This window comes from Balaenoptera ricei, chromosome 14, assembly GCF_028023285.1.
Source record: "Balaenoptera ricei isolate mBalRic1 chromosome 14, mBalRic1.hap2, whole genome shotgun sequence".
NCBI lineage: Eukaryota > Metazoa > Chordata > Mammalia > Artiodactyla > Balaenopteridae > Balaenoptera > Balaenoptera ricei.
In genome coordinates this window covers 74,879,970-74,900,309 of record NC_082652.1, presented here as the reverse complement: position 1 = coordinate 74,900,309, position 20,340 = coordinate 74,879,970, and the positions used below count along the sequence as shown (strand labels likewise).

The window sequence follows — 20,340 nt, the reverse complement described above, 5'->3', positions numbered from 1 at the left end:
TTGCTGAACCAAAACAATATTATCAACCAGGAGGAAAGATCATTTTGAAGGAGTAACCCAATAGGTTGTATCAGGTGCTATATTTGTAATGTCATTTATCCATCTCAAAACAGTTTTATTCTTAACATGATCAGTTAGCAGATCTTAGAGATGAGGGGTTTTGTTTTTCAGAAGGGCAAATGAATTAGGTCTCTGGTAATGTATCCTGATGAATTTCCTCACTGATAGGGAAACTATTGAATGATTATATCTAATAATCATTGTGATTTCAGTAACTATTCAAAACTCTCTTGCCGAAGTGACTTTTAAAAATCTGATACTGATTGAGAATCATTTGAGTATACAGTAGGTGGTTAGTTACCTTTCACTTGAAAGTAATGGTAGTTCCTTAAAATTTTCATCTGGAGCTTTTGGCCAATTCTATACTGAGCAAAGGAATAGTTTGAGAAAAAGAAGAAAGCTTTCCTTGGATTACTTTGGGTGTAATTTGGCCAGATTAGTACGTCTCTGAAGGTAGCACATTTTAGAAACATTATTGCCTTTATCACTTTATACTGTGTTATAATAGAACATGTAATCACAAAGCTTAAAATCCACATATATCAGTAGCAACTGTCAAGTCACCCATTTTGATTCGTTAAATCCCCTTAACAGTTTCAGCCTCTACAGCAATCCCACAGCTAATCACTACTATGTCACAGATACACATGCAAAATCACTCATAAGAAAGGAGTTTGTGGTTAAGCTTTGGGATGCGTTGTTGTAGAAGACTTAAGTTTGGAATGACTTGGCAGAGTTCTTTTCAAAAATAGAATAGAATCCCTGCAGTCTGGCATGGGTTAGGCATGGTCTTTGTACCACAGAGTGAAATAGTCCTGGGAGTCTGGGATTTTAATATAAAGGAAGTGCTGTTGTCTTTTATTGTTTGTAACATAAACCCTTACTCCAGTGATTCTCACTGGGGGTGATTTTGCCCTACTGGGAACGTTTGGTAATCTCTGGAGACATTTTGGGACGTTACAACTCGGAGGGGCGTGGTGCATATAGGTGCTGCTGGAATCTAGCATACAGAGACCAGGGATTCGGGAAACATACTACAATGCGTAGGAGGAACCCCCCTACACCCACACCCAACCCCTGCCAAGCAAAGAATGATCTGGCACAAAAGATCAACAGTGCCAAGATTGTGAAACCCTGCTCTAGCCCCAAAGTTTGACTACTTTATTCTTAGTATATGCTAACAATTATATTTTCTACTTTGTGAATTATCAACCCATACGTTGATAAAAACATCACTCATGGAAACATTTTCAACACTTACTCTGTCAGTAGACTCCAAATACACTATAATTGGGTATCATAAGTAAAAATAAATAAACAAATAGTGGGCATGTAAAACCATAACACTTTGTCATACTTCCCCTTTCCTTTGCCTTTGTGGCAAGCAGGGTAGACAGTATTAATAGCTGGAGTAAGAAAGACTAAGGGGCACGCTTATAGTTGATCCCTAAATACTCTTAAAGAGACATTATTCACATATCACTAATATTTTCTGTGGTGTTTTTATTACGTCTTTGAGTGACAGTAGTTGTCAAAATCCTTTTCTTTGTAAAATAATCTAGTTATAAATCTCATTAACTTCTTTTCAGCATCTAATTTTCTATGAGTCTCTAAAAATTACTGATTTACATGGGTTGCATTGGTTTCCCCATTAAAATCTGTGGGGAAGAACTTTTCTGTTTATTCTCTGAACTCAGTAGTAACCCTTTGTCAAATCCTGAATTACTGCCCATTTTACACCAAGTTGAAAGGGTCTAAAAATTCTCACTGATGCAGTAATCTTTTTCCTGTCTCATCCTGTCATTATTGTAGCTATTTAACTATTTTTCAAAATGCTTTTTCCTCTGTTTTGACTTTTGCAAGCTTGGGACTGATTTATAAGGTTTCTCTGTTCTTCAGAAACTCAGCATGGAATAGGACTGGGTAGAAATGAAATCAAACCATCCTTTTTACTTTTCTTTTTCTTTTTCCATAGTCTGTTTCTTTTTTCCACATTATTATAGTCTTTAGCTCTCAAGCAGAAATAGCTCTTCTAAGTTTGGTCTTCCATGGCTTATCCAGTTTTTTAGGTCAGTTGTACTATGGAATGGGCCCACTCTATCAGTCTTTGGAGAAAATTTCGTGGACTACTTGGGGTATTCTGTAAGTGCCAAGTAGAAATGAGTTTAACAGGTGGCCTAAGGAATTTTTGGTCAAGCAAAGATGTCCATGAAATTTAAAAGTTTGAAAGGCATTCTTGGGAACTTGGAATGGTTTAAGGGCATCGTCCCAACTTTCTCACTGAAGTTGTCCTTTCCGTTGGACTATTTGGAGTGTGCAGAGGTAGTACTTTCAAAGGCATCTGCCATGTCATTGGCAAACTGACTCCAAAATGTAGATTCATTTTCTAAACTGTTTAGTTGTCTCTCAGATAAGTAGCATTTCAGTCCACTATTTGTTAAACACGAGCTGGTAACCGGTTGTTCTTTGTTCTTTGTTCATAGGTTGAGTGTGTTTAGCCCTCAGCCACAGGTTGTGGGATGCGGAGCTATGAGCTCTATTCCCTCCCCTTGAAGAGTTTACAGTTTCGGTGGAAATGCTCTTGAAAGAGAAAGTGTGGAAAAGCAACATTTAATTAAGTGTTTAATGGCGCAGTGCAGAATGTAAATGCATTAGGGATTCAAAGAGACAAGATTATGAAAGAGTTGGGAGTAGTAAGGGACCCTCAAGGAAGAGATAGAACCCAAGATGGGCCTCACGAAATAACTAGGGGATCCCAAGACACAGGGTGTCCACACTTTAATCACCCCTGACTTTCAGCATCATATTCAATCTCTAATTTCAACAGAATCTCCAATAATGATATAATAAAGATCCGTAGCCCATTAATATACTACATATAAAGAAAAAGTATTCTATTTTAACTTAAATATTTTTCCTTTACATGTCTGTAATACATTCAAATGCCTATGAGAATAACTTTTTTTTTTTTTTGAGAATAACTTTTTAAGCTACTTTTTTGTCATGAAAAAGAAAATAGCTCCATTTTTGTAAATAACCATGTTTTTGTAAATAACCATGTTTCTGTTAGTGATCTGCTGATTGTACAGCACTTACAGGCACTGTGAGATGCCCCAGGAAAAGCAACTTATTTGGACAACTAGTATGATAGTCGAACCCAAAGCTAAGCCTTAAAGTAAATGATTCTGTAAAAGATGATATTCTTTTTTCATAGTCAACTCTATGGCGGATTGCTAAGGGAGAGGACCTATAAAGAAAGAAGTAAAATAAGTCATTCTCCATTCGTTTGTTCCAGTGTAATTCAACATAGTCATTGATGTAAGGCTTTATGTATTAATGCTTTAGAGAGATATTTAATCATTACTGCTTTTTAAATTTTTCATTTACCATTTTGTTCTTGCTGGAGTTCAGAAAGATGATCCAGTTTGGCAGGAAGAAGATTTGAGACTGGTTATTCTTGGTCAGTTCGTATTCAGAAGGTCAGGATGAAGTGTAATGTAAACCCTGTGGGTCATGGTGGTGTTTTATTCATTATATTATGGAATCTTTCTTACTTGATCAATAAGCCGTACAGAAAAATAATAGTGGTGGTGGTCTTTTATGTTGCTGAAGTCCTAGACATGCTTTTAAGCAGTAATTTTTATATTTAGAGATCGTGATCATTTCTCAAGGTCCAGCATTGCCATTATATTCCTCTAGATTTGATGCAAACCCAAACCAACGATGTCTTTGTATTTTATTATTTGAAAAATGAAAGCTGTCAGAGCTAAGCAAGATGTATTCTTGGATATTTTGAAATTCCGAGGGCTGTCTCCATTGCAAAGCGAAGAGTTCTGAAAGAAGTGTTGGAAAACTAACCCACTAGATGTTTTGTGATTAAATATGGCCTCCTTTTTCTGCTTCTTGCCACAGAGCTATCCATCACACTCCTCAGCAGACATCAATTCCAGTCTTCCTCCGATGTCCACTTTCCACCGTAGTGGTACAAACCATTACAGCACCTCGTCCTGTACGCCTCCTGCCAACGGAACAGACAGTATAATGGGTGAGTCTTGGAAACTCCAGTTCTGTTGCCGACAACCAGTGTCAGGGTTTAATAATCAAGGACCTCTCCCCACCCCATCACTGAACAGTAATCAAGCAATGAATTTTTATCACATAACCAAATGAACAGACGAATGAACCAAACACAAACTGTCATTGGCTTGACTGTAATCACTTTTTTTGTCCCAAGAAACTGAAATTTGGCCACTTTCTCCATTGTGAGTGATTAGATCGAATAAAGGTTTAAATAGACCCAAACGACCTTGCTTCTCACACTCTCAGACAGCTAACAAAGTGAACTTTACTAAGACGAACCATTGAAGATTCGTAAGATAGAAGGCATAATAGCTCTAAATAGGAGTTCTTGATCGCTTCTCAAGTTCCAGTCGCTGTGCAAAGCTTTTAACCGTAACATACCACTGTCTTCTGAAAACCAGCTCATGTGACATTTATAGATGGTTATTAATAACTAGATAGCTTCACCCTATGGAGACTGTGTCATCGTTGAGTCCTCCAGAGGGGATGAAGTGTTTGCTGACTTATGGGAGAGGAGTTGCCCGGGCATCAATGGGCCAGAAGTTATTTGTTGCTTTTTCTCAGCGAATTCACTGATCAGTTAAGACCCAAGCAGAGAGCCTCTATCAAATAAACTGAGCCGTCATCTTCTCAATCTTCGTGATGTCCATTGTGGTCCTCTCCCTAGGATGGATGGTTACCCCACCAACACTCTTCTCTTGAGGGAAGAGCTAGGCAGGGCATCCAGCTGCCCCTGGAGGAAGAGTCCGGGTTAGGGGTGAGGCAACCACCACCTTCTGATTCTGCCTTTGACAACCCTGTCATTCAGATGAGTGGCACAGTCTGACGCTTCAGGGTCTTAGTAAAACCTCAGACTTCCATTGGTCGCCACCTACTCTGGCTCTAGCTCAAACCCACCCCTAGCTCGGCCTTACGATCACTTCTAGTGGGTCCAGTTAGTGATGAGAACACTAAATGTACATTTTATAGAGAAGAATGTATGACAGAAGAATACTGCTGTTTAGTCTCCTTAGCTCTTTGCAGTTTTGTTTTTGTTTTTTCATTTTCTTTAGATAGTCTCTGGAACTTCTGGAAGTGGCATGAATCACTTATGAGGGGGAGAGTTTCTGAAGAATGAGAAGAGATGTGTTTTGAAATGTTGCAAATATAATTCTGCCTAAATAATACACTCCCTGCTTACTCAATAATATACTTCACACTTGAGATGAGCCATCTAGCAGCCCTTCCCTTCGCCGCCATGTCTCACTAAGAGGCGAATTTAGGAAAGAGTTTCCATTTTTGTAACTTTCATAACAAAGCCTCTACCAATGCGTTGCATCAGTTTGACCTTGGAGAGCTATGGGCAGAGGTCGCGTGGGGAAGTTTTGTTAGCTATCAATGCAGTTTTGGCAGATCCGAAAAACAAGAAGAAAGAAAGAAGTGCAGAACTGAAAGAGTGAGAAAAGCATATTTCACTTCAGTGTGGTTTGACAAATGGAAAACCCCTTTCTGCAGTCATGAGGTCTAGTTATAAAGAAGGATGACCGGTCATTCATCCTCTTACAAGGCAGATTTCCTGTCTACTTATGGTTTGAGTAATTTTCTTTTTTTAGGAAGGTACAAAGGTAGAGCAAAAGCTTGAGTTGAGGAAAGCAGACCTAGGCACCGTTTGAAAAGAGTTGTATTGACTGATTTGCCAAACAGTCTTTTTTTTTTTTAATTTTTTTAATTTTTGGCTGCGTTGGGTCTTCATTGCTGCACGCGGGGGCTTTCTCTAGTTGCGGTGAGCCGGGGCTACTCTTCATTGCGGTGCGCGGGCTTCTCATTGCGGTGGCTTCTCTTGTTGCAGAGCACGGGCTCCAGGCATGCGGACTTCAGTAGTTGTGGCACATGGGCTCAGTAGTTGTGGCTCGTGGACTCTAGAGCGCAGGCCCAGTAGTTGTGGCGCACGGGCTTAGTTGCTCCGTGGCACGTGGGATCTTCCCGGACCAGGGCTCGAACCCGTGTCCCCTGCTTTGGCAGGCGGATTCTTAACCTCTGGGCCACAAGGGAAGTCAGGACTTGGGGAGAAAGAGATATTATGGGATGGTATGATTATCCTCCATGAGCTGTGGTCAGCAGAGCCACGACAAGTCTCAGTGGGAATGGAATTTGCTTTATTTAAGCTGATTGGCTCATCACTGGCTTGTAGATGAACAGGAATGTCTACTCTCCTTCATTTGGTCTGGGCGGTTAGGGCAATAGTAGGTGATTTCTACATACTAATGGGCTCAGCTACATCCTAAAGATGGACTTAACTTTTTATCCAGACCAAAGGGCCCTGTTTAAGTGGAGGGGGGTCTACACAATAATAAAGGAGCTATAATTTTCAAAGGGAAAAGTGTGCGATTTTGGGAACCCAGAAAATGCTTTTTAGGAACAACTTTATTGCATAAATTACTGCATCATCATGGGTGTACTTGTCAAAATCACTAGCAGCATGTGAGAAAGCTTTAGAATCATTTCGGGACATAAGTAGACATGGTAATTCAGCTTTTTGGAGGAACAGATCTTTATTAATTTGCATACATACAGTTATTACTTTAGGGTTACTTTAGGGGAGAACATTCTAGAGTGTTCATCCTTAAAATAATACATCCTCAAATTCCTTAAGTTAAAATACAGAGGAGAATTTGAGTATGATAGTAAACCTTAATATTGCACGGGGTCCGAGTCGCTCCTGGTTCTTTGCACTTTATTATTTTTTTCTTTGCACTTTAATTCTCCTAGGCTTTAGTTTGATTTTCACAGTGCGATAGAAGCCAGGGATGGCAGTATGTCTGTGTAACAAGAAGAGAAGATTTCTCTTCTGATGTTAGTGATACTTCCCTAACAAACAGTATGGATTAACAGGATACATCTGTAGACTTTTGAAAATATTTGGCATATACTCACTCATTCTGAAATGCAGGAAATAAAGAAATATTACACTGCCTGTATCTCAAAGAACAAACAGAGCTAATTAAATAATTGGTAAATAGGGAACACATAGCCTGACACATGTTTGAGATTACACACAAGATTCTGTAGAAAATGACTGTAAGCAATACTAATGCCGTAAGAATGGGGTTCAAGCACTAACACATGGACATCACATTTTTCAAGTTTTCTTGGTGAAAAGTTGCAAGGCAATGCAGTCTTTTCATAAATGGCGTTGATGTCTTAGGAAGTGGCTTTTTCAGTTCAGAGGAAGATCATTGCTCCATCTCTCAGTTTCATGTTATACCGTGTCTTCCTGGCAGTCAATGATTGTCCTCAACCAGTGACAGGACAACAAAATGCATGTGCAGTGAGATGTAAACTCTAGAACCATCAGAGGGTAACCTCTCTGGAAACAAGCTCCTTTGCCTCTGGCTCTGTCCTCTGCATCTGAAAGACGGAAGACGCTCACTGAGGTTCAGGATGGCTTGTGTTTTACTTGGAGGGATGGCCGTTGTTTCTTGTTTTGTTTTCTTTTGCCCTTTAATGCCCAATATCATTTTTTGAGAAATGCTTGGAAGGACAAAACTGACTCAGATTTTATTAACGACAGGATTTTTTTAAAATGACACATTCATCCGTGGAGTTTTGAAAGAATCGTACAGTAAAATATTTTACTTGTGACATGTAGACCACTACTTTTCTGCGAAGCCTTGCCAGCAAACTCTGGAGGTTGCATTAGGCATGTCTGACTTAGAAGTGTCTATTAAGCACCCTGAAATTACATGAATATAGTGCATGGAACACACTGTGGATTCTTAGTCGTTCACCTGATGGGGCAGCCAGTTAAGGATAGAAGCTAAGTCTGAGGGCCTCAAGAGTTACCACCATCAGAGCCTTTCAACTTGATTCCTAAAACTTTTTCAGTGTAATGCTGCTCGGTGTACTTTAGAATCACTACAGTCCAATAATGCCTCTGCATGAGAGCATGCATACAGAGGAGGAAATGTAATTAGTTATTAGATACCAACTCTAGAGGAGAGAGATGTCTGGAAGATGGTAGTCATATACATGGTACATGTAGGTACGTACTATCTGCATATTTCCTTCCTACCTGCCTTATCCAATAGCCCTTCCTACTCAAAAGGGTTGAGAGGCCCACCTCAATCCCCTGGGACTAACAGGATCCCCTGAGGCTACCCAAGGACAAGAGTGCTCCAGTTCCCAACTGGGAGATACCATTTGTATACATTCAGAGGGTGTGACCGCTTGTGGTTTGGGGCTACACACCCTCCCTTCTTCTCAGAGGGAATTGGGCATAGAGCTAGCATAATGGCTATAATAACTGTTATTGTTTTATTAGTCTTTAACCGGCCTGCTTTCTAATGCACGGTATTTGCCATGTTTTTAAACCTCAAACCAAACAGTGTTGAAGGAACAGACTACCAAGATTGATTGAATGCAACATATGCTAAAGATTACCCTGGAATATCTATCTGGTTCATGGATTAATCTGGCTTCCAACTTTCACTTCTAATGACATGTTTGTATGACACGATGCGTTTTAGTATGTGGCTTTTCTAGTAGAAACATTATGTCCGTTTCCCCTTGAGGGCTTGGTTTCACAGTAATTTTATTATGAGAGTAGTCACATAAGATTCACTTCGTCTTTTACAAGAATCTTGAGCCTTCAAATACAGTTGGGTGATGAACAGCCACAGAGCCTCAGAGTAATAGGAATTTTATCCAGCAGTGTCGTGGCATCTTAGTTACAAAGACCACCAACGGAGAACAATAAACTAGTTTGATTTAAGTCTTCTCATTCATTTCCTGCGCATGGTCAGGGGGCCCGGCTTCCCGCCTGAATTCCTAGGCATCCCTCCTGCTAAAAATGAGTGCATCTTAGCCTGGATGTAAGTTTTTATTCGAAAATTGTAGGTCGTAGGAAGGCTGGAAATGCTCCTTCTTTTGTTTTCTCTGTAGAGAAGCTCATGACATTGTTAGGCTGCTTCTACTAGTTTAATAACATGAGGGTCACTTGGACACAGTTCAGAAAAACCGAAGTTTTTAAAACCATCATCTTCTTTCAGACAAAGGCACTATGAATTGCACTTCTTCATCCTTTTATATCTTCAGGATGTGCCCAGCCTGGGGTTCTGGGTGTGCAGTAAAGGGGTAACACATCTTCCAAATTCTGGTTTACAGCAGTCAATCCCCAGACACCACTCATCCTGATGTTTGGATTAGGGTATGTCTAACGGAAATTGCCATTTTCCCCAAAGTGGAGTTTGAGACCGAGGGTGGTCCCACCTGTAGCTGAAAAGACTCAACCCTTCTTTTTGCTCCATCTTCTAGCCAGCAATAGCACCTGTGTTCAAGCCATCTGAACAGTGCTTGGGTGGCTGGCCGTGTCAAATCCTCCTACAAAATTACAGTTCCTCTTAATAACTGATCCTCTTCCATTCATATTTATGTTACAGCTCTACTTAGAGACTTGATGATTTTTTTTTTCTCTTGAGCTAGAGAAACTGGTAAGAGCTAAAGTAACATGAGAAATCCATCCAGTCTTTACCAAGCAGGGTGGCAACAGTTTTTCTCTTTATTTCTGTTAGCTGGGCATTTTGGTAATTTCTGATAATATCAGTTGACAAAAACTCAGGCCTGGAATAGTAATCAAGTCCTGTTACATTAAAGGTGGCAAAGTGGATTCGATGAGCACACATTTAATGAGGAGTGTAGTTTGCTTAAACATGACCCGTTTCTTCAATATAGAAGAAATTTTGCTATTTGAGAATTAAATATATATTCACTTTCTGATTATTTATGACCTTTCACATAACAGGCACACAACTACAGAGAGAACTCTTCAGGAGGAGGACCCATGTAGCTTAACATGTTTAGGGACTCTTGAAAATGTGTCTTCTCCAGTGTTTCCTGGAACAGAACAAAAGGCATTCCAAGTGAAAGGCCAAACTGGTCCCAATAAACTGCTTTGAAATTTAAGCCCTGGGGGTGGTTCTCCAGCTGTTGCAAGGTAGAATGGCTGGCTGTATGTTAAAAAATAGTCTGCTCTTATCAGTGGCTTCCATGAGCAGCCTTTGTAGTTTTCTGAAACATTTTCATGACAACATAATGTAAGGAGCCAAATCCTGTCTTTCTGTTATACTTCCTGAGTTCTAACATCTCCCTGTATAAAACAGGCACTAATAGAAAGTTTAGTTAGAAAGGTGTAGTACAAAAAGATCGTAAGGATTGTATCTTATCTCTTCTAAAGTATGCTTTTTATGCCATATAAAATTTATTTTTTATTTTTAGATTAGGCATATTCTTTTCTTTTTTTTTTTTTTTTACAGTAGGTCCTTGTTGGATATCTATTTTAAATATAGCAGGGTGTACCTGTCAATCCCATACTCCCAATCTAAAAAGAAAAAAGATGCAAATGAACTTATATACAAAACAGAAACAGACTCACAGATTTAGAGAATGAATTTATGGTTACCAGGGGGAAGGGTGGGAGGAAAGGATAAATTGGGAGTATACTTTATTTTTTAAAAGTCTCTAAAATATTTTTATTGGTTTTTAATTCTTACCGTTTGGTTTCATGAAAATATATTTTAAAACACTTATTGTTCTCATTTTAAAGCTGTTCAAAGAATTAATCTTTTGAAAGCTACTACAGCAGCAAATTTTATCCATAACAATATCTTATCCTATTTGGGCTTAGTTTCTTGTTAGGTAATGTAATTTTTTTCTGTTGTTGCTCTGAATTTTCATTTCATGAAGATCTGTTTTCTAGTCAAGCAGATATCACAAATTATTTTGACTGATAAATCTAATTTTAAGTATATATGATAATATTGCTTCGGGGGGGGAAGAAAAACAAATATATATGTATAATTGCCCCCAAATACCATGGTAATACATGCTAAAAAATGTTAGTGCTCTTTGTGTTTTCAAAATCTTTATTATTTTCTCTTTAGAATTGTCTTAAGTTTTAAAAGAACTCCTTGATGCAGAAATTTTTATTTTCACACCAGATATAATTTCAGTTATCTCTTATATTAAGTATTTTTAGCACTCTTGATCTCTGAGTTCCTTCCACTAGCTCAATTGTATGATGTCAGACCCTCATTTCAGAGAACTTTCTTATACATAAAATCCTTAGTACTAGCAACTAACATATTTTTAATATTATGAATCTGTGATAAGAAAAAGAATAGGTTTGTTTTGTCAGAAGGTGATTGTGTTCTTTTTATCACATACCAGTTTTCTTTCAGTTTTAGTAATTAACAAATGAGTGTGGGTGTGAGTTTTGTTAAGCAAATAAAGCACACATCAAAAGATTATCGAACTATCATACCTAACATATAAATATTTAAAAATAACAAGCATAATTTAACTATGCTAAGCAGAGGTCAGGATAAGCTAGAGACGAAGATAATTTGACCACTAGCGATCTGATCCCATGACTGTATTTTACAGATCTGGAAGCTGAAGATGTCACATTTGCCAGAAGGGTTGCTTTCTTGGGTTGAGGTTAGATAGGGTTGGAAATTTTTGTTAAATTTTAAATGTGTAATGAAGTTTTGCTTGGATTAATCAGTTGATTTAAGATTTCCTTTTCTTACTTCACAAAATAGTGAGAAACATCTTCTCCTGGAGCTTAATAGGTTTTATTTAAATATTGTATCTATTTGCTTATGCTGAGTCCTTAATAAATGTAAAAGAAGAACACCACTGGCTATACCATTTTATAAAGGCAAATTACTTTCAAAAGACACTTGTTAGATAGAGCTGGCTTTGAATTATATACCGGAACCTATATCCTTTTATTAACAGTACAGTCACCCTTCAGTATCCTTCCAGCGGATTGGTTCCAGGACCGCCCAACAGATACCAAAATCTGAGGACGCTCTAGTCCCTTTATACAATGGCGCGGTATATGCATATAACCCTTGCACATCCTCTCATATACTTTAAGTCATCTCTAGATTATTTATAATACCTAATACAATATAAATGCTATGTAAATAGTTGCCACCAACAACAAATTCAAGTTTTGCTTTTTGGAACTTTATGGAATTTTTTTTTTTCTGAAGATTTTTGATCCGAGGTTAGTTAAATCCTTGGATGCTGAATCTGTGGATACAGAAGGCTGACTGTACTCTTTGTTCATCTATTTTGTAGATAGAAACACCAGTGTTTAAGATAATAGAGATTGCTTCATCATCATGTGGACTTATTTTATCTCCAGAATTTGAGACAATATTGACTTTTAGTAGCTAAGGGTTCAAATTCTTTAAATGTGAACACAGACTTAAAATGTGTGGAGAATATATGTTACTTAAAATATTAAAAATATTTTCCCTCCTAGGAAGGCAGACCTGTTATAGATTTTTTTGTTTTATTTTGTTTATTGTGGAACTCTGAGAGGAGTATCTCATTTTGCTGTAGAGCAAAAAAAAGGTTTTTTTAAATTTGAAAGCAGATGTAAATCATTCCTGAAGATAATTCAATTTACGATATAAAATATAAAGAAAAGGCAAACTCTGAGGATTTCAGGGATCTGAAAGTACTGCATCCTTTTTAGCAATGACCATCATACGCTCACCTGCTGCCGTTCACCACTAACCACTCATACAAAACCAGGCGGAATGTAATAGCAACTAAAACACTTTATCTTTAAACCAGGGTGTCAGGTTTGTATTTTATCTGTAAAAAAATGTAACATGAATATATTTGACATCTACCTCAGCAAACAAATTAATGCTAATTAAAGATTAATGTGTTGTAATTAGCATTAAAAATGCAATTAAATTGTGAGTAAATGGACCAGGAATAGAAAATCGTTTGGCGTCTCACTGCCTGGCTTTTCATATTCTGCCTTTTGTTTTTGCAGCAAATAGAGGAAGCGGCGCAGCAGGCAGCTCCCAGACTGGAGATGCTCTGGGGAAAGCACTCGCTTCGGTGAGGAAATATTGACTTTGGACTTCATATGTACCATGGCAGAAGGGTGAACTTTAATCAGAAGTGGACATTTAGAATTTTAGAAAATGGATGGCACATAGCTTTGATTTTTTGGAAAGGCTAGCTTCCTTGCATCATGATCATTGGAAAATTTGAGGAGAGAACTCTGAAGATTCCAGCGCATGGCTGGTCTCTTCCATCTTGCCTCCTCTGCTTCCCGGTACTCAATCGTGGATTGGTGGATATTCTTAGGGCCTTGAAGAGGATAGATTTTCTATCTTGATGTCTTATTTTCTTCTAAAGTCGTTTGGGTACTCACTGATTGACTGACTTTGCAAGGGGTAATTCCAAAACACTTTGCAAAAGGCGTTTCAGAAAAATGACCATAACTGAGACCCATGAGAAATTGTCACATAATTGGCACTCGGCTTCTCCGCTTTGCCCACCCACTACCTAGGGTCTAGAATCCAGCATTCCTTGCATGTTCACTAGTGACAGATGGCACCCTTCCTTGTCTGAAGGAGTGTACCTGGTATGGTCTTCAAAAGCCAAAGTGATCATTTGTAAATGTGAGTGGAGACTTGTTGCTCTTAACATTTTGTCTCTTCATTTGGTTTTTCCTTACCATTGGGGGCAGAGATGAGTTTGACTTATATTAGCATTGTGACCTAAGGAAAAGTTTTTCTTCAGTCTGAGCATTCTTACGCCTTGGAATCAAATGCCTTAAACATAATGCAGAAGGGGTTGGACAAAAATCTTAGAGTTGATGCTGTCCAGCCTCTTGTTTTATGGAGGAGGGAAAGGGAGGTTTGGAGTATCTGTGTAGGTTGATGGCCACACAGCCATGGGAGGACATGGGAGGAAATGGGCGAGAACTAAAGTCGGCTGACCCAAGTCCGCTTCTTTTCCCACTGTCTTATACCACCTCAGTAGATCTTCTATTGAAAAATCAATTAAGTTTTTCATTTTAGAATATTGGTACTACAGTTGATCATTGAATGTATTGTGTACCTTGGAATTTGTAAATGAATTGCATTGGCACTTTGTAGTTTAAAATTGTTGAATATTTATTCCCAATGAATGAGGGTTTGTTTTTTTTTTTTCTCCCCACTGTTTTAAGATCTATTCTCCAGATCACACTAACAACAGCTTTTCATCAAACCCTTCAACTCCTGTTGGCTCCCCCCCGTCTCTCTCAGGTACAGTACCATAAATCCACTGCATCCGAGTGTCAGTTTGTGGAACGGTTTCCCCCTTACACTTCCTGCGCTACGAGGTGGAAACTCACTCCCTCCAAAAGCTCAAAACAGAGCATTTCTGGACAGACAAATAGGAAGGGGTGGGAGAGACAGACTGCCGCACGATGGCGAAGTCATTTACATCCAAAACTTTTCTTAAAAATCACGTGTTTTTAGAATATACAGGCATGTGGGAAACTTCCTTCTTAAAGTTTTCTTGGCTCTGTAGAAGATACTCCACAGAATAATATACTCCAATAAAACATCTCAATGAGAAAACCCCGTTCACATCGTCATGAATAGGAATATAGATTATGTAGTCATCAGATATAGACTATTCAAAAGGATCATTTCCCACAGAAATTTTAGGCTTTTCAGATTCCCTCTTTAAAGTCCGTGTTATTGGAATGTTTGAAGAAAACTATAATTGTGTAAATAAATTGTGATATAACTGTGCAGAGTAAAAGGGGATGTTTGCCATTTAATAGAACAAATTAACATGACCTGTGGCTTCAAATAATAAAATTATAAGTTGTTAAATTGTGTTAGTAAAGCATTGCACTTTTCGGAGCTCCATTTTAAAGGCTCATTGCCTTTCCAGTATAAATGCTTCCAGAAAGGCCTTGTCTGGTACATGTCTCTTCTCTTTGGAAAGAGGACAGGTGGCTTCCTAAAAAAAAAACAAAAACAAAAAAAACGAAATCACATCTGTACCTGATTGAAACCTGACCTTACTGTAATTTAGACTGGAGTCACTTGCCTGAATGTTGCCCCCTCCATCTCTGTATTATTCCCTGCATGCAGCACTCACATGGCCCCTTATAACGTGGGTTCCCTGGTAAAGAGTGGGAGGTTTCAGATGGCCACAAAGCTTTCAGAGTGGCTTAGGTGAGACTTCATATCAGCCTTTTCCAAGCCTCCATTGACATGAGGGGGTCACAGAATAGAGAGGGAAATAGCTTGGACCTTTTAGTTCATATCTCCAGAGAGACAATGTTGAAACTGGGAAGAGCCAGAGATTATGACATTAAGAAGATAATGGAGCAGCAAGGAAATACTCCCCATGACAGAAAAGTCAAGTTCAGAATTGTTGTATACTTCCGGCTCAGTGCCATATTGTCAGGCTCTGGAAAATGATCACAGGTGTCAATGTCCAGAGCCAGAGAAGGATTGAGACAACACGGAGCCCACTGAGGCCAGGGATGAGGGAGTCTGGACAGGGAGAGCTCCCAAGTTCCCCATTTCAAACAAAGCAGCTCTGATTTCATCTATTTTATAATTTGGAAAAAAGAATATTCTAGAACCTAATAAAGTTTGAGAACAGCTGTTTGAGTTGAATGCTCTGATTTACAGATGGACATACGAAGGCCCAGAAAGAGTATGGGATTTGCTGAGGATCCATCAGTAGCAATATCAGAGCTCAGGCTGGAATCCGGGGCTCACCACTCTGTCACTCCATTTCCAGGTTAAGGATGGGAGGGGAAAGTTACGATGAACACATCATTCCAGAAAACGCCACAAATCCCCCAAACCTGAGTAGCATGATTTATGTGGAAGACACTGAAAACAAGGCCACTTTTGGGGTGCTGGTAATCCATCCTGGAAGAGCACATGTTAGGAAGAAAGAACTTTATGAAGATATAAATATGGGGATAGATTGCTATTTTCACACCAATGGCTCTGTCCAGATTCTGTCACTAAAAGTAATTGAACGAAATACTCTATTTTTATTTAGCATAAAAATACACACACATGCACACCCAGAAATGGCAGGAAGAATGGATTTTTAAAGTGCTAACAGTGTCGGAGCATGAGATTTCAGTGAGATCATAGATTTTTTTTTCCCTTTCTTGAATTTTTTTATTTTCTAAGTTTTCTACATGGAGTATATATTATTTTAAATTTCAAAGTGGTTTTTATTTTGAAAGTGGTAGGTTAGACATGTTATATTTATTATGGCAGGAATCTTTCTTTACCTTTAAGTTTAGTGAATCATTAAAAATGTGTTTTCTTGGGAAGAAATTACTTAATGTTGTTATATTGAGTGTTTAAATTTCTGGTTTAGTGGAGCGCTGCCGGCTAATCTTATTTCCTTGAAAAGTTTCTGAAGGCTTATCCTTTCTTAAGGATCATTTAAAAAACAAGTAGCAGAGCTGCTTTTCATTGGTGAGAGAATTTTGGTTTAACAAACTGGCATTGCATGAGGGTGTAATGAAAGCCCCTCTTTGCGCTCTTAAAAGTACCTTGACTGTGTATGATAGTTTTCTATCAAAGGGACATTTCTCTAGCTAAAATTCAGAATCACTTAAGTGTTCCCTTTTAGGAGGAAGCCTGAGAGAATTCTGAGTCCATGTACAGTCTACATATTTTACATTTAAAATGTTTTCCTTGCCCCCAAATGTTTTCCTTGCCCCCAAATTCTTGCCCCCAAATTTCCTTGCCCCCAAATTCTACATATTTTACATTTAAAATGTTTTCCTTGCCCCCAGATTCTTGTATGGGAAGTTTACGTGTATTTCCCTGTTGTCCAAGTAGAATTCTATATTGCTAATTTTTACAAGAACTGTTTGAAATGTTGGTAAGATTATTTTTAAGATTATACAGATCTCATTGTAATTCCCATTTTCATATCAGCAGGCACAGCTGTTTGGTCTAGAAATGGAGGACAGGCTTCATCATCTCCTAATTATGAAGGACCCTTACACTCTTTGGTAAGTTTCATCTGCTCATCTTCACTCTGGCCATTCTTTTTTTTTTAAGATTTTTTTTGATGTGGGCCATTTTTAAAGTCTTTATTGAATTTGTTACAATATTGCTTCTGTTTTACGTTTTGGTTTTTTGGCCACAAGGCATGTGGGATCTTAGCTCCCCGGCCAGGGATCGAACCCACACCCCCTTCATTGGAAAGTGAAGTCTTAACCACTGGACCGCCAGGGAAGTCCCCACTCTGGCCATTCTCAGGCCATGTGTCTCTTTTACCATCGAGTTCACTCTCCAAGATTCTTATTTTCACTAATAGGAACTTTCGTCTGACGTAAGCCCACGCGTTTGGTTAGAGCCAGAGTTATTAGACTGTGCTTGTTCCTGTTTATAGATTGTAACCCAGATACTACTACAGTGGAAGCCTCAGGGCTCTAAATATCTAGAACCAGGTAAGAGATTAAGAATCTTGGAAGGATCATGGCCTCCTCCCCTTGTTGGAGGAAGATGTGCATCAATGATTAGATGCCTCTCCTGACGTGAGAGTGCTGGAGTTCCAACCATGCTGTGGAGCTGGAGCACTTGGAGAGTCTACATCGCTCTGCTTTGCTTTCCAGAATAACAGGTTTATAGGCGTTTTCTTCTTGACCTCTGATTAAGAAGCCTACTGCTTATTTCCTCATTCACTTTGATTCTCGTGGAAATCTAGTAATTTCATTAAATCTCTCTTGAAGGGAATAGCTGAAAATTTTCCCTTGGTGTAATTAATATTATAAATAATCACATGATGATTCAGTGACACTCAGCTCTAGGTGGAAGGGGCTGGAAACATGCATGAAGCAACACTGCTCTATGCAGTGTCTGGTCTGTATATGAGTCAGATGGGGAGGGGTGGCAGCAAAGAGCTGTCCTTCAAGGTTGAGTTTCCCCTTTTCTCTGCATATTTTGAGATGGAACATGGAAGTAGGCATCGATCTATCTATCTATCATCTATCTATCTATCTATCTATCTATCTATCTATCTATCTATCTATCTTTATGTTGTCTTGTCAGCCGTTCAGGGTTTCCTTTCTTCCTTTTGGCTAACGATTTAAATTAAGGAAAATCTAAAAATGCAGATACAAAGGTGGATTTCCCCTTCACTGTGCTTTTCCATGCTGTCATGTGTAAATCAGCCCCTTCCACATTTTAGCCAATAAGATGACCACAGATTGAGACAGTGTAAGCACTGCCTACATAAGCCCTATGAATCTACAGCCCACATCCAAATAAGCCATCGTTCTTTTAAGTGTTTCCTTCCATTAGTCAGTCTCTGGGACCCATCGATCAAAACTGTGTTTTTTCCAACTATAGAACTGTAAAGGCTAGGTTTATAGTTGTGAACGGCAGCTTTAATTCTCTTTGAATTCTCAACACTCAAGAGGGGATTCCCAAGCAGAAACTGCTCTCCACCAGGAAGCTGTGAGCCAGAAAGGATGATAGGCACGTGTATTATTTCTTTTCATGCTCACACTTACACTTGGAAGTGTATATCATCATTCCTATTTTTATAAATTAAGAAGTATAGACTCAAAGAAGTTTAGTAACTTTTCCAAGGTCACATAAGCAGCAGAGCTAGGAGTTTAAGGGAGGCCCCTTAACACCAAAGCCCACCAAATCAGAAGGCTCTGTACCATAGACTGACTGTATTAGACACACGTTCTTTCTGTTAGTAGGGAATAATTAGAAATTGTTTTTCTCATGTGGGAGAGCTGGTATATCTGTTTGCACAGCCCCTTGGAAATCAAGGTGGATTGTAGCATGATCCAGTACAAAGAGGCACTAGATTTGAAGACTTAGATTGTAACCCTGACTTTACCATTTCCTGGCAGTGTGACATTGAATAATTAATTCACTTAATTTCTTTGAGCCTCATTTGCACGTCTATAAGGAAGGGATAATAATGTCTTCCCTGCTTGCTTACACGTGTAGAATGAGGCTCCAGTGAGACGGTATATTTTAAAGTGCACCCTGGAGATGTTTGTTTGATATCATTATTGATCACACTGAAAAAAATGAATACACATCTCCATGTCCAATTTCTTCACCAAAAACTATCCATATAGGCTTTATCCAGTTGTGGAAAACTAGGATCCTAATGGCTGGGGTGAAAAAAAGATCAGCTGCTTTTTCATTTTATAAGGTAGTGAATTCTATACTATAGTAAGGGCTTTGAAATCAATTAGAAGCCCCCGGTGAACAATTCATTCAAGTCTTTATGATTCTTCAGTCTTGAAATCTCCTACCACTTTGGTTGACAGAATTTTTGCGATTTTTTTCTTTAACCGTTTTGAGGCTCCAGTTCCCTTTACACACACACACACACACACACACACACACACACACACAAGCTGGTGACAGTAGCTAGAAAGGAAGTAACACAGTAAAAATTGTTAGTACTCGATAAGAAATTACAGTCTGTACGCATTTACCTGTCCCTGACTTGATACATAACACTATATCATATGGCACAGAGGAAACCCAGGAAATATGCCCTTAAGAAGATAATTTAATTGGGAAACTATAAATAGGTCACCTTTCCATTGTTAACTTTTTGAAATCGTTAACAAATGCCTGCCAGAACATTCCTTAAATTCAATAAATGTTTTTTCTTTTCTGAAGTAAATCTAAATTCTCTTTCAAAGTTATGCAATATAGTGTAGCATATGTACTAACAATGTCCTGGAAGAATTACTGAATTTGTTCACAAAAAATTACACTATAATTAGAGCATTAACAATTTTCACCAGTTTTCTAGGAAGGTCACTATTTATTTTTTATTATCATTTTAAGGAAATAAAGTTTACTGGAAACATATATTCAGAGACCCAAAGTGTGATTCGTGTCAACTCAGGTTTTACTTATATAACCTACACACGAATTTCGAACTAAATCAAATTTCACATCATTTATTAACCAACAGCAAAGCCGAATTGAAGATCGTTTAGAAAGACTGGACGATGCTATTCATGTTCTCCGGAATCATGCCGTGGGCCCGTCCACAGCCATGCCTGGTGGTCATGGGGACATGCACGGAATCATTGGACCGTCTCATAATGGAGCAATGGGTGGTCTGGCCTCAGGGTATGGAACCGGTCTTCTTTCTGCCAACAGACATTCACTCATGGTAAGTGACTAGATTTGGGGACTCTAGTTATCTTATAGAATTAGAATTTCTAGTACAAATACTACTGCTGCAGTTTTTTCTTTTGTAAACAGCTTTATTGAGATGTAATTTATTTAACCTACAATTCACCCCTTTCAGTTTTACAGTGTACTGTGTTCTACATATATTCTCAGGGTTATGCCATGGGCACCA

The 20,340-nt window shown here is 38.6% G+C and overlaps 1 protein-coding gene across 22 annotated transcripts in view; it reads left to right on the top strand.

Annotated features, from left to right (window-relative positions):
• The window catches only part of TCF4 (transcription factor 4), a 355,534-nt gene that overhangs the window by 305,418 nt on the left and 29,776 nt on the right, over positions 1 to 20,340 (top strand). For all 22 annotated transcript variants that reach the window (XM_059895588.1, XM_059895581.1, XM_059895582.1 and 19 more), the window contains 5 exons: positions 3,973 to 4,105; positions 12,977 to 13,044; positions 14,165 to 14,243; positions 16,917 to 16,993; positions 19,945 to 20,148. In XM_059895588.1, the coding sequence (XP_059751571.1) occupies positions 3,973 to 4,105; positions 12,977 to 13,044; positions 14,165 to 14,243; positions 16,917 to 16,993; positions 19,945 to 20,148 (561 nt within the window). The remainder of the gene's footprint in view (positions 1 to 3,972; positions 4,106 to 12,976; positions 13,045 to 14,164; positions 14,244 to 16,916; positions 16,994 to 19,944; positions 20,149 to 20,340) is intronic.